Genomic DNA, 23,797 nt, shown 5'->3' on the forward strand with positions numbered 1-23,797 from the left:
ACCCATGAAATAACTCATGTTCTGAAGAAGCTGGAGACAGCGTAGTGATGAGAGAAAAAGGCCTTCCTTTAACGCATAGGAATCCTACACATACACACACGGAGGATGTTATAAATATAGGAAGCCGTGGGTGTGTTTCACTCGCTAATCACCGCAGTGTTCTCTCTCTAGCACCTCATTTCTCTGAATGGTGATGATCGTTTGTATGTTCCGTGGTCACTACCCGAGTCTAAGTGCATACTTTTGGTTCTTAACGCTATTTAGACTCGTTAATTATCAAATACAATTTCCGTTTTGATGATGAATCTTGGTTGGAATGGCCTTGGTTCGAACCCCGTCTGTCAGGGGATACAACAGTCGGTGAGTTCGCCGTTCTCATTCAGCAAAAAAGGCTATAATACAGTTGACAGACGTGATATGCTATGCAAATAGGACTGGCCGCCCTATCGGGGCATTAAGTTTTGAAGAAACACAATTTACGAGCGAATAAAAAAAAAGATAAAAAATAAATAAAAAACTTTTTAAACTACGTTTATCTGTGAGACAAATTTTTTCAGGGTTTCCTAGTATATGTACCCTGAAGTTGTGCTCTCCACAGACTAAAATAACTTTGTAGTGCGTTTGTGTCGCGCACAGAATCTCCTCCTCCACACTCGGTTTCAACAGTTCATCAAGTAGCCCCCCTCTCCTCCCCTCCTCGTGCACAGAGATTAAGAGGTAAAAATAAACACACCACGGAGGAACACAAGTTACGCCACGTGAGGAATGACCTTGGAGCGGCCGCCAGACCGAGTTATTTCGTACTCTTCAGTGATCCTGATTGTAAGTTGGCATTGAATGATTCAGGTAAGCACGAGCTCAGTGTTATCCCCCCCCCTCAGGCCGCCTCACTTTTTAAGAATTGAAAAATATTTGAAGTAGAAAAGGAAATTTTTTTTTTTTAGTCTCTACGTACGGCGTACCACAACAACATGACGCAACAAGGTCAGCGCTATCAAGTATTCCTTTGACGTCATTTCCTGTGTGGAAGGGTTTCAATGCTTGAATACCACACTGATGTAAGCGGCATATGCAAAAGATTTCTTAATGATTCATAAATCGCTGTTGTACCACAGGTGGCAAAACAGAATCATTTACTGTAATACTTAAATAACTTTTTGGCCAAAGGTTATTATGGTAACACAGCCTCGCCTGAAAAAACACCGCTTCGAGTTACTTGTAATGTCGTGTTCTACATCCCACCTTTGCTAATTTCAAGACGGTTTAAACAAACTTTCAGAATTCTATTCAACTCCAGCTGGAGAGACAGAGAGAGAAAGAAAGAGAGAGCAGGGAGAACAATCGTGTACATCGCTATATCTCTTTCCTCAACAGACAACGAAGTACTATCCAGAATAAATGCTAATTTATTCTGGATGATTTCGTAGTCTGATGTGTGTGTAATTTCAGCTCTTAATTCTATGGAGGGAAAAAATACGGAGCCATACATGTTAGTTTTTTTTTTAATTTTTTTAATTGCAGAATATTATGCAATACTGGATTGAGAGGAGCAAAAAATGCATACCGAGTTTCTTGAAGAAAAATAAGTATTGTATGTATCTAGTTATTGTTTTGTTATTGTATCATGAACTGCTTCTAAGTTTTCCTATGGTTTAAACAAGTCCATCAACAACCCACAAGGATCCTTGTTTTCATTTATGCCCATCCGAGAAACGTTTTTTTTTTTACTTCTTGGCACACCAAAGAAACCTGTCTGACTTTCTGATAATTATAATGTAATTTAATAATTTTTCCCCACTGAATAATAATTGCAATAAATGTATCTCGTAAGCAAAAAGGCTGCTAATACTTGGGACGTCTGAGATGTAAATGTTGAAGAGTAGTGACGATAGAAGGGAGCCTTGCGGGCACCTGCTGTGATTCTTCTTGCAGAAGATCTGAGGCCACGCAGTTTGACTTGAAATTTTCGGTCTGTCAGATAAGATTCTATGATTTTGGTGAGGTTTAGTGAGTATTTTGCAGTTACTAGTTCGTGGATGAGGCCTTTGTGCCACACTTTATCGAAGGCTTTCGCCACGTCCAGGAAGATTGCACTTGTGTGTTGTTTCCAGTTGAATCCGGTAGTTATGAATTCTATAAGTCTGTGAACCTGTTGAGTTGTGCAGTGGCCTGTGCGCAATCCAAATTATTCTTTTGGGATTAGGTCTAGTTTGTTCGTTTCGTCTTGTAGGCGTTTTAATATTACTTTTTCTGCAATTTTCCCCAGGCCTGACAAGAGGCTGATAGGTCTGTAATTCTGGGGAATTGAGGTGCTTTCCCTGGTTTGCGGATGAAGATTATGTCTGCCTGCTTCCAGCGAGTGGGGAAATAGTTGAGTCTTAGCATCGCATTGACGATAGCCACTAGATGTATTATTGTTTTGTGAGGAAGTGCTTTTATGATTTTGTCTGAAATCTGATCATGACCTGGTGCTTTTCTGTTGTTGAGATTCTTGATGATTTGGTATATTTCCTTTGGCGTAGTATAGCTTGCGTTGTCTCGCAAGCTATACTACCCCAAAATACTGTGCACTCCATGGGATGATGGAGTGCACAGCGTATGCCTGTGGATTTTTTCAATGAACAATCGTTACCACAATTGTTAATGTCAAATTGTAATATTACGATACAAAAGAATTAAAAAAAGGTATTTACTACGTTTAAAAATTTTATAAAATATTTTAAATTATTTAGAATATCGAGAAATCATTTTGAACTCAAATATAAGTTACGCTATTATTTCTAACAAAAATGAAACAAAGTTTGGCCGCATGAGGTGATGCGTGCACAAACATTCATACGGAGGTATGAGGTTTTTTTTCACCAAGAAACTCGGTTCTCCCCCTCCCCCCAGAACAGGCAAACCGACCCCGTGAACACACACGGATTACAATCAGAAATACCTAAGTCCAGTCATAAGCCTGAGTCGTCAGCTATGCCGGTCCAGAGCCGGGATAAAATTAGGGAAGGGGGGGGGGGGGCGTGGAATTGAGATGGTGCCGTACTTCCCTGTAAAAAGGGCCTCACGGCCGTTTTTACACGGGCTTACTTATCATCATACGTTAAATAATAAGTGCACAAACACTGAATCAATTTAAGACGAAGTATGATAAACGTCATCTCTGTTTGAATGCATCTTACTATGCCTCCCTTGAGTCTTTACTCCAGGAGGGTTTTGTATAATAATAATTACGCGCTAAACTGTATAATTTTATATTCTTATTTGTGTTTAGAATAAAACTTATTTGTGTATATATAAAAGAGAATAATAAAATATATAATGAATGTTATTTTCGCAATTCCAACAATGAGGTAGAAACAAAACGGATTTTTTTTTTCTAAATTAAAAAAAAAAAAAAAAAAAAAAAAAAAACCTCTTACTCTTGAGTGACTTATTCGGATTTTCGATAGTTAGCCTTGAGTTGTGAAGAAACAATCTTTACATCTCCTCTCTTCTTTCTTTCTGAATACATGTAGAGCGTCCCGAGTCGAGAATAACAGGTTCTGGCCGGGAAAATGGAACTCACCTCAGCTGTTCAAACTTCCTATTTCTGTCTGTATATTTATAGCGTTCCTTCTAAGTTCTGCAACTCCTTCGTCTGTTTTTCCCGTAGTCTTCCTTCCCTTTTCTTCCCTCCCTGATCCGGTGGCATTTGTTTTGCTGCGAGCTGTAAGCGACTCCGTCCAACACCTGTTCCTAATGAGAATGATAACCGTACTTGCCGCTTTATTTTCTGCACTTCCAACTTAATGCCTTTCACAGAGAAACTGGTGAAAAATAACTGTTTTATTGCTTTTTTCGCAACTTCTTATTTTCCTTCTGGATGGGGGCTTATTCATGTTCGGTGTCTAGGATATTTCTAAAAGTTGTCGAGTTATCTCCATCTAGGTTTAAATCAGATTATATAAAATAATTCAGTCCAATTAGAAACGATAAAATTATACGTTACAAATGACAATAAATAAATTATTAGCATATGAGGAAACAAGTATGAAAAGGGCCCAAGATAATCATAAACACGTATGGAAAAGGAGCATAAAAAAGGTATGATGTTCAATTGAACATCATACCTTTTTTTGACTTATTCTCTACAGATATGATTTTGTTGTCTAATTTTGCCATCAAAGAGATTTTGTTGAAAACAAAACTGAAATCGCTAGATAAATTTTAAGAGGTCCTAAATACCAAATTTCATTAAATTCTGTCAATCCACAATTTTGCATTTTTAAAGCAAGCAATGATTGTTGTTTCCTAGTTATCTGTAACAAATAATCATTTTTTTTTTCTTCTCGTTCCTCAGAAGACACGTACAGCAAGATAGAAATGGTTGACCAACAGGAAGTTATACTCCGAATCATGGACACGTGCGACAAGGTGAGTACTTCGCATCTGTCTGAGATGTCCTCTTTCCCCCGCAAATGCTGTGCGTGAATTCGCGTCAACTGTTTCGCGGACGTGCTGTCTCTGTTGTGCAAGCAAATTCTGCCAAAAGTGCTCCACCCACCACCACATTCATTTATTTCGCAATCAGACTAACTAGCGTAAATAAAGTTTATAATGTGATCGAAGTATTATTAAAAATAAAAATAGTAAAAAACAAAACAAAAACAGTTGTTTGTTGTTGACTGGTTTATACTGAAATCACGAATAGAGAACTTAATGGTTTCACGCTACTTCCGATACTCCAATTATAAACTATGAAAGTGAACATTAATTCAGTGATGATACTTTTATCAGTGGTATTAAGATAGTAGGTGGCTTTTAATGATTTAAAACACTCGTGAATTTTCAAGATCGTTTTGCTGACCATTACACAGATATCAATAATGTAAAACCCCCGTTTCTAGATGAGCACACCCTTCAACCTTTGTATGATAGCGACGACTTCTATCAAGTTAATATCGGTAATCCAGATAAAGCACATAGTTCAGAAAAGATACACTATTGAGGAAACAGACTACAATTTACTAACCAGTTATTATTATTATTTTAATTTTAGCAATTCCACCGAAGAAAGGTAATAAACGTATAGCATATTAGTACTGGCGAAGTGCTAACACTTGGTAATCACAAACGAAACTTTTTTTCAGTGCTACCTCAGATTTTCAAATAAGAAGGACGGAGTCACATCGGGAGATGAAAATCATCTATCTAAAGAAATTACACATACATGTTAGAGTGGATTTGAACCAGAGCCTATAAGAGGGGAGGCGCTATCCTCGTTTATTTAGACTGCAAAACTTTATTTAAATGTGATAACTGGTTGGAATTATAGCTGAAGTCACTGAAAGTACGAGGCCAGCATATGTTTAAATTGCGTGCTTTTCCAGTGATGAAGAACTTTTCCACAACCGTATGAGACCGGCCAACTCACCTTCAGCTGAAAAGTCCTTAGAAATGTTGTTCTCGTCCTACACGGAAGAACTGGCGTTTGTGGAAACAAATGATGCGACATCTATCCTCGCGACTGCTCTACGGAGGCACCGTGAAAACGGGATCAAGGATTAGAGTTAGTTTGAAAATACGATATAGACCATTGCTTAATCATCTCTTTAATCTCTTAGTTTCATGTGATCTTCGAGGATTGTTTGTTTTTTGTAGAAAAAAAAATCTTCAAACTTCCTAAGACTGGTTAACTGAGCCTGTGCTGAAAAATGTTTCCATTTCTCCATTCTCATTATACAATTTTTCGCACGAAAATTCTAGCGACATATTTTTTATTCTGATTATAAAAAAATAGACAAAAGAAAACGGAGTTTTTAGGTAAGTATCTATGAGATTCGTGTTGCCCTGACGCCATGTCTGTGCTCATAAAAACTTTTCACTTCGAAGGAACTGATTCTGATGAAATATATTTGCAATCTTAAAAAAATAATAATAATGATATGCCGAGCCAGTCAATTGTGGTTTAAATTGGACCATTTGAAGATGGGAGAAAAAAATCAAAATTCAAAATTATCCATACTAACAAAGCAACACGAAATTTAGTAAAATTTATTATTTAGGATCTGTACCGCAATTACAATATACAAATACACTATAGAACCCTGAATGACAAATTGAGAAGGGAAACAGAGAGAAGTAGAGAGGATTGGCTTAAAAAACAATGTGAAGAAATGAAAAATTATGAGAGAGTGGGAAGGTATGATCTTTTGTATGAAAATCAAAGAAGCATAAATCACAAGAGAAATGGATTTCGAGCTAGAGGCATAGAAAATAAGAATGGAGAAATCATAACTGAAGAAGATAAAATCCTAATGAGATGGAAGGAATACATTGGAGATCTATATGACACGGAAAATAGACCAAATGAGTTGTCATTAGAAGACATAAAGAAGATAAATGAAGATGATCTAGGCCCAGAGATTTTGAAGACAGAAGTAGAAATGGCCATTAAAGAACTAAAATGTGGAAAGGCAGAAGGAATAGATGAAATACCTGCAGAATTCCTGAAACAACTTCAGAAGAAAGGAACTGAAGAAATAACCAAAATAATAAATTTAATTTATAACAAAGGAGAATTATCAAAATATTTTATGATCTTAATATTTATACCTATGCCAAAGAAAAGTAATGCAGTGAACTGCAAGGATTTTAGAACAATAAGTCTCATTTCCCATAGATCAAAAATACTTATGAGAATCTTAACACGAAGAATTGCATCTAAGGTGGAAGAATTTCTTGGAGAAGATCAGTTTGGTTTCAGGAAGGAACAAGAGATGCGATTGGACTGTTACGAATAGTAAGTGAAAGAAGTCTGGAAGTGAATAAAGAAGTTAATATCTGTTATGTAGATTTTGAAAAAGGTTTTTACTTTGTAAAATGGGATAAGATGGTGAAAGTAATGGAAAAGATTGGTATAGATTGGAAAGACAGAAGGCTAATCATATCACTATATATATGGGACAAACGGCGGTGAGAGATAACAAGGCTGTTATCTCTGTCACCAATTTTGTTTAACATGTATTCCGAAGCAACGTTAAAAGAAGCACTGGAGAATTCGGAGGAAGGAATAAAGATTGGAGGTAGACAGATATTTGCAATAAGATATGCAGAACAAGGCATTATTATCAAATACTGAAACAGGACCACAACGTCTGTTGAACAGATTACTGAAATCCTGTATTAAATATGGAATGAAAATTAACATAAGAAAAACAAAGGTAATGAAAATAGCAGGGGGGGGCAAATATGGATATCAGAATAAATGGGGGAAAATTGAATCAAGTAAAGATATTTAAATATCTAGGAAGAGTGATTAGTAGAAGATGTAAAAGTGACATAAAAGCAAGAATAGCGATGGGAAGAGATGCCTTTAATAGAAAATGGAATTTATTCAGAAGTAAAATGGATAGAAACCTAAAGAAAAGACTAATAAAATGTTATGTGTGGAGTGTTGCCCTCTATGCATCTGAAATTTGGACATTGAAGAAAGAAGAAATTAAGATTTTGGAAAGCTTTGAAATGTGGATTTGGAGGAGGATGGAAAAAATCAAATGGACAGATAAAATAATTAATGAAGAGGTCTTAAAAAGAGTAGAAGAAGAAGAAAGAAGTCTGTAAGGAGGATAAAAAGAAGCAAGGGAAACCGGATCGGACATATTCTGAGAGGGAATGGAATCATCAGAGATGCAATCGAAGGAAAAATAGACTTGAAAAAGACCCAGAGAAAGAGTAAGGAAAACAATGTTAGGTGACATGCTGAATGGAGACAGGTACACAACCTTAAAAGAGAAGGTTCTGAACAGAAGAGAGTGGAAGGAAAGTTTTTGCTACTAAGAGAAGAACCTGCTCATTTGTAGAATAAGCAGGTTCTTCTTATTAAAATGTTTGATTTAAATGAAAACATTGAGGATCAAAAGCAATCAAAATGGCTCAACTGTTGAATAATGATAACGACACTCCACAAAAAAGTTACTGCGTCAAACTTTTTTTAACGATTTCTCCGAACATTTGCATATTTGTTGTAATTAGAATCTACTTCAAAATATCCAATTTCTCTCAGCTGTCGCGTAATAAATAAATAAAGTAAAATAAAAAAAAAAATAGCAGAGTAAATTAACGAACTAATTAGGATCTCCATTAATGTTGCCGACAGACTGACCCTAAAGGCGGCCAGGTTATGTAATCGCACAACGCGCAGAGAACATCCATCCATACACGATAATTAAAGCAAATAGTTGTGCCTAAAGCATAACAGCGTGCGTCCAATGTTTCATTAATTTTAGATTATCCCTTGAAATTTAATTATTTAGCAGTTTCCTGTCAAACTAGTTCTCTGAAAACTATTTAAATTTTTTTAAAATAGTTTTGAGTTTCAGAGCTGCAATCGAGTGATCGTGCAGCTCTGAAACTTATTGTAGTTTGGCAAACATAATAGAACTACGGAAGTTTTGACATAATGGTAGAATGTGGCTCCTCGGACTCTCTCTACGATCTCTTCGTCCAAAGGTCACAACTCATAATAACTGTCCTCTTCCCTGCACTTCCAGGTTCCGGTTTAGTGATGTACGTACCTGAAATCTAGTAGTGAAATTCGCAAAACTGCAGGGGGTTCGGGAAACATGTCGGCCTTCAACTTGGATTTAAAAAAAATAAAAAAAAAACCTCTCGTAACCAATTCATTACTGAATTCACAAACTCAGCGCACCGCTGGGGGTGTCTTTAAGGGAAATTAAAGCACCCCAACCCGTGTGTGGAATTGCTCGACTACTTGGCAGCCTCCAAATATACATTTTATTTAAAAGCCGCGCAGTTGATTGAGATGAAAGAAAGGGCTGTTCGCACGCACGCGGGTGGCACACTTAGTCCGACAGTCGTTAGTGTAACGTCTGTAAGGAGCGTTGAAATTTACGCCCCCGAACTAAAGAATGCGGGAAGTGGTGGCCACTAATGGGCATCTCATTAAAAACGAGAACACAGAAGAAAAAATAAAATAAAATAAAAATAACAATAATAAAAATAAAAATAAAAAAACGGCGACGTCAGGCGAACGTGATTTGTTTAAACCTGTCGCCGTACAGTAACGGAATGATTAATCGGTGCTGTTGAAACTCAAGTACTTACATCTCGTGTAGTTACGCAACTCCTCCACTTCTTTCACGGCAGTTTTGCTGCTGGAATGGCTTCAATATTTCGACTGGTGTTTTCATTTTGCTCATCATCTGGTTTTAACACGGTATCTCCCATCTCTGCCCCGTTGGGTCCCTGTTTATTTAGACGTATTTTAACAAGACCGAGGGATACATCGCTCTTCTAAATTTCTCATTTGCGCACAACGTGGTATTCTTTGCGATGCGTAGTTCCGCTACTACAGGTTCACTCGTAGAACAAGTTATGGCAGAACTGTCAGACAGCGTTGGCACGTAGCAATCCATTGACAACAAAACTTGTAAATGCATTATTTAGGGTATTATATTATATATATATAGAAACTTGCACAGCTTTTCTAAAAGTGGATATTACAGTTCACGTAATGCGGCTTTAGAATGAAGAATTTTATCTCGAATCTCTCATTAAAAATGGCAAATCCTAAAGTAAACATTCAGTATGTATATAAAAGCAGACGATGAGAACTGCTACAAGCGCAATACATCATAGCTTCCTCACTAGCGCCATCTCAATCTTGTAAACAATAAATAAATTACTAAACAGGAATAAACATATTTCAGCATTGGAGCTTTGTATAAAGTGGTTGAGCAAAACTGAAGTCCGTCATAAATATCAGTAAATATCTTCAATAGGAAAATTCGTTTGGTGCCATCCACAAATAAAAATGTGCAGTTAATCGGAAAAGAGATTAATTCAAAAAAGAAAAAATATATTGCCTATAAATATATTATCTATAGAATGATAAGAATGACAACAATCGAATCGGTTTTAGTTCAAGCATGCTTTATCATTCCTATTATATTAAACAAGCAATACCAATTAGGGCAGAATTGATCAGGATGAAAAAATAAAATTAAATTAAACTGCAGTATGTAGATTTTATAATATGAGATTGAGTTTTCAACATGTTTGCTGAGATATCAACATAGCCATGGCTAATATCAACATGACTATATTGATATTAGCCATGATTTTTGAACGTTGATATAGATTTTTCCATCATGTAAATTATGCAACATTTTATGGTTAAACAGTGTGAAATGCTTACTTGATATTTTATTAAATTTTGACGAGTATTTTTTTTTGTTTGTTTGTTTTTGTAGGAAGGAAAGGATCCAGATCGTTATTTGAAATGGGCAGATGCCATCATTGTAGTGTACAGCATCACCAATCGAGTCAGCTTCGAACAAGCACAGCAGTACCTGGAGATGATAGCCCAACACGACAGGGCCGCAGCAGAATGCCCTGTGGTGCTGCTAGGAAACAAAGTAGATATGGAACGATACAGGTGAGTGAAATGATGACACCATCATTTGACAAGTAAAACGAGATAATAAAACGTTTTTTTATTACGTTGTGCTACATATGTTGAAAAAGACATTATCTTTAGTGAAAACTGGAGGTGAATTTCGCAAATGTTTATGATCTAATATTTTCTTCTTCTCTGTATAGGCAGGTCAGCAAGTTAGAAGGCACATCATGCGCTACAAAATACGAAGCAAATTTCTTTGAGACAACAGCTGCAGAAGAATACGAAGAAGTTGAAAAGGTATTCCAGGAAGTTGCTCGACTTGTACTCCGTGAGCAAGACAGATATCTTCCCCTTAAACCTCTTTTTATCAGCGAAGACAAGGTAACAACTAATACTAATAGATTAAATCAAAGACCTCATAAAGTCAATATAGCTCCTTCGAGGACTGGAACATTACCCAGAGAGAGAAAAATGGATGATAAGACATTGGCTCTGGCGGAACGTAATCCTAAGTTCAGACTCTTCAACAGAGGCTTCAAAATATTCCAGTCTTAAATTGATCACAAATGGTCATTCGAAGAGCCGTAGCCTGTATATGGGTCCATATGAGTGTTGTAGTTGGAGTGTCTCTGACTGACCCGACATCTCGAGCATCAACCAAATGAAAATAGGACTCAGGGGAGAAGGGATTCAGGTTTCAATCTATTGGCAGTTGAACCCGGGATTTGTAGGCGCGTCATGTGTGGAGTAGTTTTGAATCAGTTGTCCAAGATGAGAAAACAGTATCTTCAATGTGTAAATACTTCTTGTCATGCATTAATAAAAGTATATTTGGAAAATAAAAGTTCTTTTCGTAATATATAGTTACTAACTGGAGCATTCCAAACATTTCATCTGCATAAGTCACAATGGGTTTAAACATGTCATAACTTTTTTTTTTATTCTAATGAAAGACAGAACCCGAAGATCCGTTATTATGAAAAACCACGTCACATAAATGCGTTTCTACTTAATGTTCTATGACAGCTCTTAATGTTTATGGCTGTGGCGGCCTAATTTCTGCACGAATGTTTTCTCCTTCGGCTGTTGAAGTTTTTTCTGGGCTTATTCGCATACACCATTTTCTTCAGGTAACCCTATAGAAAGAAGGTGAGAGCTGTCAGATCTGAAGAACGTGATGGCTAGTTAATTGTAGATCTCAATATTATTTGCTCGTCAAAAATGTGCCTTAGGAATTCCATTGTAGTTCTAGAGGTGTGGCAGTGAAAAAATCTCCAAAATAAAATTTAAAAAGAATCTCCAGGTTCTGTATTTCATTACAAAAAGAAAAACAATAATAATAATAATAATCTTCTTCTTCTTCTGCAGCTTCTCCCACTTAAGTGGGGTCACTGTTTGTTATGAGTCTCCTCCACACCTTCCTGTCTTGAGCTGTCACCACATCCAAGTTCTTCATCTTCAAGTCCTCTTCTACCAGCTCCCTCCATCTCTTCTTTGGCCGCCCACGCTTCCGCCTTCCTTGCACATCCATCTGCATGACCCTTCTTCCTACATATTCGTCCTCCCTCCTCATCACATGACCAAACCATCTCAACCTTGCCTCCTGTATTTTCGCTTCTAAGTTCGTAACTTTCACTGTTCCCCTGACATAGTCATTTCTCAGATGATCCTTTCTGGTCACACCGCACATCCACCTAAGCATTCTCATCTCTGCTACTTCCATCCTGCTAATGTTATTTTTCCTCAGGGCCACAGTTTCTATAGCATATGTCATAGCTGGCCTCACTACTGTCCTATAAATTTTGCCTTTCAGATTGATCGGCACCCTCTTATCGCATAACACTCCAGCCATCTCCCTCCAGTTCCTCCAACCTGCTTGTATCCTGCATCCCACTTCCTTCTCAGCTCCTCCATCTTCTTCCACTGTTGAACCTAAGTATCTAAAGTCTCTCACCTTCCTGATGACATTTCCTTCCAGCTCCAGATCTGTCTCCTGGCCACCGCCCACTGCGCAACACATATACTCTGTCTTACTTCTGCTCAGTCTCATACCTCTCTCTTCCAGTACTTTTCTCCATCTTTCCAGTTTAGTTTCCGCTTCTTCTCTTGAATCTACACACAGCAAGATGTCATCTGCATACAACATTGTCCATGGTGCATCTTCTCTCACCTCCTCTGTTACCACCTCCATCACAATATTAAACAGAAACGGACTTAATGCTGACCCTTGATGCAAGCCAACTGTTACTTGAAAACTTTCTGTCTGTCCCAAACAGGTCCGAACACTTGTCTTCACATTTCTGTACATTTCCTGCACCAACCTGACATATTTCTCCGGCACCTTCTTCTCCCTCAGACACCTCCAGACTTCTTGCCTTGGCACTCTATCGTATGCTTTCTCCAGATCAATAAATACCAGATGTAGCTCCCTTTGTTTCTCTCGATATTTTTCCATCATCTGTCGTAACCCAAAGATAGCATCTGTTGTTGATCTACCAGACATGAAGCCAAATTGTTCCTTTGCAATCTCCACCTCCTCCCTCAATCTACCATCAAGAACCCTTTCTAGGATCTTCATTTTGTGGGACATCAACTTTATTCCTCTGTAATTTTTACAGTCTTGTGCATCCACTTTACCCTTGTAGATGGGAACAAGAGTACTCTCCCTCCATTCCTCGGGTATATTTTCCTGTTGGCAAACTTTCATGAACAGGTCCCACAGCAGGTCAATTCCCTCTTCCCCCAGTGCCTTCCATGCCTCCACTGGAATTCTGTCGGGGCCCACATAATAATAATAATAATAATAATAATAATAATAATAATAAAAAGTATAATTAATAAGTATTAAATGTTTAAACCCTTCGTGACTTATGGTCCATCTTGTATTACGAGAAGTAAGAATCTTTTTATAGCCAATCATAAACACGACACGTTTCATAATTACATTCTTGTAATGCTGGCCGCACATTAGTACTCGAAGCTAGAGCCATTTTTCGCATACGCACCATTGGCATGTTTTTGCACTTAACATGGTCTAATTCAAACACAAAGAAAGTGACTGAACAAATTTTACTAGTTTCTAAGTAGTAAATATCAGTAAATTCTGCCAAACCAGCGTAGAACTTAATACTATCATTTTTGATCCTTAAAATTAAAACTGAACTGAAACCTTTACAATTTCAATTTTATCAGCTTACATCCAGGTCTGTGTAGCGCTGTGGAAATGATTGCATCCATGGTGCTGGGCCGCCCAAAGAAAGCGTTGTAAGTTCGATTCTGGTTGCCAACTTGAGGAACTTTTCTCTTCTAGACCTGTTCTCACATTTATTCGATCTTTGCTAAGGGCAAGAGGATTTTTCTCCTGAAAATTCGACGTAAAGTTTACACTATTTCAGACGGTATATTGTGCTGGGGACCATGAGATGGCGGCACTTATCTGCCATACTCTCTTCACCGTTTAAAATTAATGATAATCTAACTAGCTATCTCTGATCTGACGAGTGGAGAGTATCATCCCCTTGTCTCTAAAAGTTAGATAGGGCTCAAACAGCATTAAGAGAATTAAATTTTATTATTTTACATCCAACCAGAACAAAGTTATATACGAGTATGTAGTTTTATAAAAATCCAAAATATCTTCCTAAATTTTTTTCTCCTAAAATAATTCAATAAAACTGAAAATTAAAATATCCCCCCCACACACACACAAAAAAAAAAATCCAGTTAGCCAGAGCCGAGAAACGAATGTTGCGTTTCTACGGAACTGACCCTCTTTCAGCAAAACTATGCACCGTGTCATAAAGCTGCTGCTGCAACTGCGTACTTTGTGGACATGAACGTCACCACAGAGCCCTGATCTCAACCCTATTGAACATCTGTGGGATGAACTGGAGCGTCGAGTTAAGTCAAGGGACGTCTGCCCATAACAGTCCAGGACCTCATTACATGCCTATGGGAAGAATGGTCCAAAATTCACATTAACCGCTATCGTACGTTTGTGGAAAGTGTGCCCCGTAAGACTACAATCATCGCAGAAAGGAGGTCCTACATCTTAAGGTGGGCACCATAACAGTTTGTTGCTCACACTACGGTGACTGTTGACTTCTTTCCAAAGCGGTGTATATGAAACTAGCTCTTCAAAATATTATAAATTCATAAGCATTTGTGAACCTATAGCATACCACTAAGATGCAAACATTAATCAGGAACTCATCTCCAAGATCTAAACTTTTATTCACTGCAGAATAATAATTAAAAAATACATCTATGCGGTGAAATTCAAACTCACAACTTGTCTGCAATTAAAATGTATATGTTGATCCAGTATTCTGTACATCATTATTCGTTGCTTCGTAGTAGGGTACTCCTCCGATCCAATGATATGAAAATTTCCGATGCAAGATCAGAGCTGTGCAATAAGCAAATTTACTACATTTACAAATATAGGCAACAGCTGATCGAGCATGCTACAGCATGCTCGATCAGCATTCCCACTTGTTCCAGTTAAAATCCAAAGCAGGGTAGCTCACCCTTATAATCCCAAATCATTGCGATGATTTTCTTTACTGATAAGTTTACTGTGAATTTTTTGACAGTAGGTGTTTCCAAGCCATGGTCATCTCGCAACTGGTGGTATGCCCATATGTTGGTGTGGACATGTACGTGATGGTATCCCGTGTTAATAAGGAAAGTGAAGCAAACACTTTTTGAAATTACTATATGTCACACTTCCAAGGGCTGACGAGGGAATGCTCCACGCCACAACACACCGTCTTCACTAATTAATTCACCAGCTACACACAACGGCATTTACCAGCCACCACCGATCGTTTTTTTTTGGGGGGGGGGGGGGAAGGGGTCTGCAAATCACCATTTCCCTACTATTAGATTAAAAATGACAAAGTTGAAATCCTGTCGTGACGAGAGGGATTTCCAATAGAAGTGTAACGTACTGCCGTTCTTTCAGTTACAGTAAGGAGGCGCTTAAAGCACATTCGTAAATTTTGTTTAGAGACTACAAGATGGCAGCAGATGTTTGCCATCCTCTCTTCATTAGATGCAGTTCAAAATCAGTTTGGTCAAAGATGGAGACTGATCCACTCCTATCTCCAAAAGTTAGCGGATTTTTTTTATTTTCGTTATCACCGTACAGACATCAGACAGTCCAAGTGAAACCTTCGAACTGAAACAACTTCAAAGCTCTTTGAAGGAAAAGTGGTAGACAGCAGCAGTAACTTTCTTATCGATGAGAAGTAACTGCGATAAATTCTTCTCAATTTTGTCGAAAAAAATCTTTTTCTTGCTTTCATGTTCAATGTCTTCGCGGATACAATATATATACACTACCAATCATGCTAGAACAGGAGTAGAACATGGACTGAGATGAGAATGTGCGTTTTTCTATTACTTTGCAAGCGTATCTTTGTGGCCATTTAATGCCCCCCCCCCCCCTCCCAGCACCATCACAAGGGCTTTCGTCATGTGAGTTGACAAATACTGCGAATAACCAAAATCTCAAGAAATTAGATAATTGTTGCTTTGTGCTGATACAAAATTAATGTTTAAGAAAAATAATTACCACTCTCCCATATTTGCTTGTTACTGTCACATGCCACACCACTCATTATCCTAAAAATAATAATAAAATAAATAACAATCTAACGCTTTTTTTAAAAAAAATGAAGTTTCAATTTTTGAAAGGCATTTTCTGCCGAAGGGATAAATATATAAAAATGCTTTACAGCCTCCTGTCAAGAGAATTTCCCATAAAAGTTTAATTTGAGCCACGAGAACTTTTATTAGCATCAAAATCTGCGAATTTTAATTTTTGTTTTCCCAATTTTGAGAATTTTTCACACACACAAAATAACTTGATCAAGGTGATTTAGGGCACGTATGTTCCACTACACGTATACACAAAACTTGTGGTTTCATCCTATGGCCTACAGGGTAGAGTATAAAATGGGAGGGGGAGGTTTCTTATTTGCATCTGAAATACAAATAAAAAATCAGATGTACACACACAAACATTAACACGGCGAGGAGAAAAAACAAACAAACAAACTACAAATAAGTTCCGATTAATTTGAAAACCTTTCAAAATTGCAAGTTCTGTATAACCGGTTGAATAAAAATGGCGGCATAATAGGATTATACTTGGGTGGAGGAGGAGTAGAGAAATTAAAATATTTCCTTCCATTTAAATGGAAGGAAATATTTTAATTTTGATAGTTATTAGGATAACCAAATAACTATCAAAATGTTTCATAAGAATCTCATCCATACTGCTGAGTGTAATAGAATCAGCTCACTGCTAGCTCAATACGTGTTAAGGATCATCCCACATTAACAAGTTTTCTCCCTAAAATGCCGTTTATAACTCCCATCCCAGCTTTTGTCGTAAAGTGGGCTTAAAACCATTCCTGCCACTCAGCAATTCAATCCTCAATTCAAAACATTACAAATGATTTATGTATTATATTGATCAAAAGAACACGTTCCTAGTTGTGCAGATGTTTATTATGATTATTTAATAAAATACATAAAAAGTCAAATTTGAGAAGTTTTGGGTTACCCTTGTATATCTCCAGGTATTTCGTTTTCACCTAAACGAAAGTTTAGGTGAACGAAATACGAAACGGTGAATTCACTTTTCATCAAATGAAGAAACTCTGGTGTATGAAGAGGCGGTATTAGAGCTGTTGTACAAACTGATGGGGATATCAGCACAGATGCTAAAAGAGTGTTCAGCTGAAAAGTTGATTATAAAAAGGAGGATGTTATTTGGTATGGTGACTCTATCATGAAACAAGCCACTATTGATGAGCAGGTTAAAACGTTAAGTTTCCCCAGAGCAAAAATTAAAAACATAACGCAAGCAATTATTATTATTATTGGCACCTCCAGGTAGTCCTAGGACTCATCTTGGGAGGACAAACTACTCTATTTCGCTAAATACATCTCATCCTCTCAACTACTACTTAATTCTCCAACTACCAAAACTATCAATCGCCCATCATCATCGCCACTACTAGTATTTTTTTCTCTGTAAATTGCGTGAGTCCTAAAGGCCGATTTGTCCATACGCGGGATGAAAAACCCGAGTTTCAGGGATTAAAAAAATCCTGCTTCCACCGTATGAGATCGGCTAACTCACCTTCAACTGAAAAAGCCCATATAAAGATTACCCTCGTCAGACGAAGATCGAATCCAGGTCTTTTCCAATCGAAGGGAGCAATGTTCCGCTATTATTCCAATTGCGCTATGGCGGCTTATTAATTAAAAAACAGAAAAAGCAAAAGAGGTTGTAATTCTTGTGAGTACCAATGATTTAACTACCGATAAATTCAGTATGAGAGATGATATGAAAAGATTGTTGGAAGGAGTGAGAAAAATAAAATCATTAGTATAATACGATATGATGGAAATGAATTACGAAGCAGGACTATGATGCTAAATGATTTAATGTGTAGAAGGAATGGATGCAAGTATTTGGATGTGTGGTGTGAGTTTCAGGGAAGATTGAATTTTTATATGAGGGACGGCCTACACTTGAATGCGTTTGGCATCAGGAGTCTTGAAAAATTACTAATAGATATAAGACTGAAATCAAGAAAACTGAATTCTGATGGAACTGTGAGAATCTTTGTGTAAGAGTAACAATGTTAGATAACTGTGTTAATGATGGGAATGGTTATTATTATGTAAATGATCATGAAGAGAGAACGATTCTGTGTTCGTCCAGTTTGGATCAAGCATGTGTAACGATGTCTTGATAAGTAAGGAATTAGATAAGAACAGAGATCTGCAAGTTGCCAAACTGTCATGCAGACCGCAGACAAGTGCATACAAAAGAGCATGAAGATAGTTATGTCTGTACACGAATGCTAAGAGTATCAGAAACAAGAGGAGGTTGTTGCCTTGTATATTCGGACCTCATATTGAAGGCATTAGTGAAACCTGGTTATCAGAACAGACATATTAACTGGTATCGAGTGCAAAGGATAGAGTACTTTTACTAAGGATAGGAAAGAAGCGAACGTACTGAATTTGATATGATTCGAATCCAGTTATAGTTGGGACCTATGGGTGCAATACTAGTAAGCTTTTCATGTGGCAGTGAGTTTGAAGCCATCTGGTGTGAGGTGGAGTCTAACTAGTGACTAAGAAATGCATCACCAAATAAATATGGGTACAAAAAGAGTAATCATAATGGAGAACCTTAATTACCAAAACATTGGGTAGCTATTAAATCGCATGAGAAGAACGAAACAATTTATTGAGCTGTTGCGAGACAATTTCAAACAGCATGACACAGGGAACTCGTTGTCAGACTATTAGATCTGATTATAGTGGCAGAGGTTTCAGAATTAGTAACTATTCTGCCTCCGATTGGTGAGTGATCAAACGGAACTCACTTGGGAAGTGATTAAGTTTATGAATGTTGCATTCAGAAAAGGCTGAACTACACAGCAGGAAATTATGACCAACTGATGAGTATATGGAGTTCAGTGGAATGGGATCGGTTGCTGGATGGGAAGCATATCAGAACTCGAAGTCAGTGTCAGATTTGATTATCAGAAGGCGTTTTAGTTAAAGATGTAACTATTCTGCCTCCGGTTGGTGAGAGTGATCATGCGATACTCACGAAGTGACTAAGTTAATGAATGTTCCATTCAGGAAAGGTTACATGCTGAACCACAAACCAGGAAATCATGACCACCTGAGGGGTATGCCGGTTCTGTACTATGGTATGAGTTATTGGATGTCAACAGTGCGTGGGAAGTGTTCAAAAAACACTTAAATGATGCATTATCAGAATATGTCCCTAGAGTTAAATGGATGTGTAATCTAATTAAGCAAGAGATTCATAAGAAAACGATGTGGAAGGAATATTGTGTGCATAACGATGATGCCAGTTATAATTATCAGCAGCAGGCTAGAAGAGTCACAAGTGTTGCACGGAAAGCTAAGTCCAAGTATGAAAAGAAACTATCTCTGAGTTAAAGACAACCCAAAATAATTCTGTCATTAGGCTGCAAATAAAAGGTATGAATTTGAAAGAATAATTGTACTAAATGCAGATAGTATGTGGGTTACTGATGCAGGTGTGATGTTCAACTAATGAGCAGCCATTTTGTTAAAAGCTCCCAATTTGGTATAAGTTCATCACTGCTACCTATTTCACTTTTCACTGAATGAAGAAACTCTGGTGTATGAAGAGGAGGTATTAAAGCTGTTGTACAAACTGATAGGATATCAGCACAGATGCTAAAAGAGTATTCAGTTGAACTGGCCATTCTTTTACCAGACTGTTTAATATGAGTTTCAGAACAGGAAGATTCCATTGGAGTGGAAAGAATGTATGTATCAAACTATTGAGTAATCAGTATACCAGGAGTGGTGATTTTTTGGAATTTTGGTTAGAGCTCACATTCTAAAATGGCTTGAGAGAGAATATACTTTGCAACAAACAGCATGGATTTACTAAAGGAAGGTCATGTTTTAGTAAGTTGCTCACATTCTATCATAATCTTACCACTAAGTTAGATGCATGGAAGACTTCCATAAATTGGATTGGATTATAAACTATTTGCACGAATAAGAGGATGTCTGACGCATATCAAAATTAAAAAGTTGTATATATGAAGGGGGTGGTTGGAATCTGCAAGATTTAAGGTAACTAGTGGTGTGCCTCAAGAATCATTCCTTGGATTTTTTTTGTTATTCAACCTACAAATTAATGACATTGGGAAGGATTTGACAGGCGAACATACAGCAATTTGCTGATGATGCAAAGATAGGTAGGGTAATCAGGAATGTTGCTGATATGCAGTACTTGAACAGGCTGTCATTTCAATGTTCGGTCATGCACCTTGGGGTGATTAGATATCCAATGTCGTATTACATTGGTGGGATTATACTTGAACTGATTGAGGTTAGGGATCTTCGACGTTTAGTAGATAAGATGTTGAAGTTCAAGGGTCATATACGAGAGTGGGCTGAAAAGTTCTCTGCCTCGACCAGAGATGGCAACACTATCGTCAAGGATTTTTTTTTTTCAAAGTTGGTACATCTGTCATAAGTACCCATTCGAAATTGGAACGAATTAAACAAGCAGTATGACGGTGTGAATAGTATGGTCACCCTTGATGCGTTCCTGAATCCCTCGAGATCTCTTAATATTCTAGTTACTTTTTAAATCTAATAGTTGTGGCAGGACTGGAAAATATTTCTGCAATGTTCAAATACCTCACTTTTGAAGAGTATATCACAATATTGTGGTTTCTGCCATTAATCTGGGTAACATTATTCAGTATTTACACAACATAATGAAAGTGGCAAAGTTATACCATTTGTATTTTCCTTGTGTTTGGCTGTAACAATTTGTTAAGGATAGGGTATCTTGCACATTTTCTATAGCAGTCTGCTTATTTCTCTTGTTGGATGAAAATTCTTTTCACCTGCATATGAGACTAGCAAACTCACCTCCAGCTGAAAGGTCCTTAAAGATTTATGTCACAAACGAGATTCGAATAATTTTTTTTTCAACACTTTTTGTATTGTATCACTTTCACACACAGCTTCCTGAATTAGATTTACAATATGTAAAAACATATTTGTTGGTAACTAAACAGCAATCAGGTAATGAGCCAGAATAGCCTGTTTTCTGAATAAGTGCATGCTGTTAAACTTGAATAAAAATAGTTATCATGTATATATAGCTTTATTTTTTAATCAAGTCTACAATTAAATTCATCTTTTCTGAAGACTGGTAATTTTTTCTCCTGCTCCAAGGATCAGGCTGAAAACCACAAACTGTGGCAACTGAGTTAGAAAACTCAATTCTAAAATGACTCAAAATCTGTCAATGAAATTCTTTTCAAGGTTGACGCTTAGATCCCTATAATCAGAGGATACTTGAAGATAAAGACTTCCATGTTTTTCAAAATGTAGAGGTAGCACCATAGATGAAAAATTGGTCTGAACTTGAACATATTGTCAATGGCCCGTTATAATATAATACCGAAGACTTACACATACCATGTTATATAATGTAATGCTTCAAATTCAAATTTAATGTAAATTACTAGAACAATTAATAATGTACAATGTCATGAAAATGCTTATCCTCTAAAGCGAGGGTGGCCAAACTTTTAGACGTTAGGGCTACTTACCTGGTGAAAATATCTCTGCGGGCGACTATAGATGCGATTGAAAATTGTGGAATATTTTCGAGATTTTTAAAAGTTTATAAGGCAATAAAATAACAAAAAAAAAGAAAGAAAATTTATTGTTCATAACTTTATTTAAAAAAATAATAAAAAATACAAAAAAACTAAATAAAATTATACAAATAAAATTTAATATTTTAATTTAATTGAACGATACCTGACATTGAATCGATGCAGCTAAGCCATCATAATCTGGATTGTACGAACTTAAAATCTTCGTAAACATGCAGATGTTGATCACTTACTGCGATCTATGCATCGTCTTAATAGCATTCATACATGAGAATGCCGATTCGCAAAAATAATTTTATCCAAAAAATGCATTAAAATAAGCGGCGATTCTCCAAATATTTGGATATTTACTTTAGTGGATCAACTTCCAAAAATTATTATTTGAAGCAATTGATTTGAGGTGGATATCGCATTTCATATTTATAATTTCATCTTCCAAATCTACTGTGTCGAGAAAAAATTCAATTTTGAAGCTGTATTCTCAACATTAATATTTTCATTGAAGGGATATGATAAAAAAAAGGTAGCGATATCGAGTTTACTTATTCTTACAAATCTTACCTCAAAGTCGTTCATTGTCTTATGCTTTCAGCGTGTTTATTGAAGGTGACGTTTTGTATATCCCTTGACTGGTCGGCCAAATTTTTAAAATGTTTCAATTCGCACCGCTTTAATTGTATTTTTAAAATATATATTGAAATGATATTTAGGAGCTTATCATGTCAATGATTGTTTTATTTTTCCCTTGTAATTCTAAGTTTAGGTTATTTAGTTTTTCTGTAATGTCACAGAAAAGGCGAGGCCAAGTAGCCATTCTTTATCATTTAATTCTGGATGTGAATGATGTTTTTCAAAAACGAATTTGTGGAAGAAGTTCTCTGAATCTTGCTAAAAATGTGGCGGGGCTTAACCATCTTATGTCAGTATGTAACAATACTTCACTATGCTCATTCTCGCATTCTTTTAGCGAAGCCCGAAATTGACGACGCAGTAAGCTATTGGAACTTATTGAATTAACAATTTTGAAAGCAACATTCATAACATGATTGAATTTCAGTACTTTTGAACACAAGGCCTGCTGATGGATGATAGTCCACAAAACTTGGTATGTCTTCATTGTTTTTTTACAGTGACGAAACCGATTTTATTACCTACCGTTGTAGGCGCTCCATTCATAGTTATTGACACTAACTTATGAATTGGAAAACTTGTACGTACAATGTAATTCTTAAATAAATCAGATATCTTTACCTCTTGTTCGTCCTTGAATTGGAATAATGGTCGATAATTCTTGGGGCAGACATATCCTCAAAAACCATTCGAATAAAAATACATAATTGTGCAGTACCAGCGTAAGCAGTAGATTCGTCACTGTAGTGACAAAAAATTCCACTTGTTTATGTTTTCATGCAGAATCTCTTCAAGATTCTGACTGGTTTCTTCTGCTCTACGCATGATTGTGTTTCGTGATAATGACATATTGTTAATAGCAGTTATTTCTGATTTATTCTTAAAATTTTGAAATAATTTCACCAACTTTGATGAAGGCTTCTTTCCATATTCTCCATCTTGAAACGGCTTATTACGTTTAATTAAAGTTTCAGCAACTTTGAATGACGCAATTGTAGCAGCCTTTGCGCCTGTATTGTACTTGACGAAAATATTTTGTTGTGCTGTCAGTAGGCTTAATTTGCTGTACCTTTGCTTAAGGCAGTGCCCTGTGGATAATCTTCTTCGTAGTTTTTATGAACAGTTCAATAGTGTCTTTTAACGTTTGCTTTTTTCAGTAAAGCCACACTCGCGTTGCAAATTATACATATACGCATTTGTCTTTCATCATAATAAAGAAAAAAAATCTTCCCATTCTTTGACAGTGATTTTTTTTTTCCACACTTGTTCTTGGCTCACTTATCATTTTTTTTAATATTTAATACTAATTGCATTCACTTGCTTAATTTAAAATAATACACGCTAAAGATCGATAAACGGAAAACGATTTCATGGGATTACTCGGTACTAAAATACTGGATAATTGGGGCACTTTGGCTGCAAGAGTCTTGATCAAGAACAATACACAGGTGGACTGTCACGTGCCAGTGTACACGTCGTCAAACGTGTTACCATTGAGACGTTCAGAACCGTCAAGCGA

At 36.7% G+C, this 23,797-nt stretch overlaps 1 protein-coding gene across 1 annotated transcript in view; it reads left to right on the forward strand.

Annotated features, from left to right (window-relative positions):
- LOC150099924 (ras-like protein family member 12) overlaps nt 1-11,259 on the forward strand; it is a 29,259-nt gene extending 18,000 nt beyond the window's left edge. Inside the window, exons 3-5 of the mRNA XM_090403004.1 lie at nt 4,340-4,413; nt 10,254-10,438; nt 10,603-11,259. Coding sequence (XP_090259130.1) covers nt 4,340-4,413; nt 10,254-10,438; nt 10,603-10,957 — 614 coding nt within the window. The 3' untranslated portion in view covers nt 10,958-11,259. The remainder of the gene's footprint in view (nt 1-4,339; nt 4,414-10,253; nt 10,439-10,602) is intronic.
- Nucleotides 11,260-23,797: the final 12,538 nt, after the last annotated feature.

This window comes from Typopeltis vanoorti, chromosome 13 (assembly GCF_054136105.1).
Source record: "Typopeltis vanoorti isolate ZY-2024b chromosome 13, IOZ_Tvanoo_1.0, whole genome shotgun sequence".
NCBI lineage: Eukaryota > Metazoa > Arthropoda > Arachnida > Uropygi > Thelyphonidae > Typopeltis > Typopeltis vanoorti.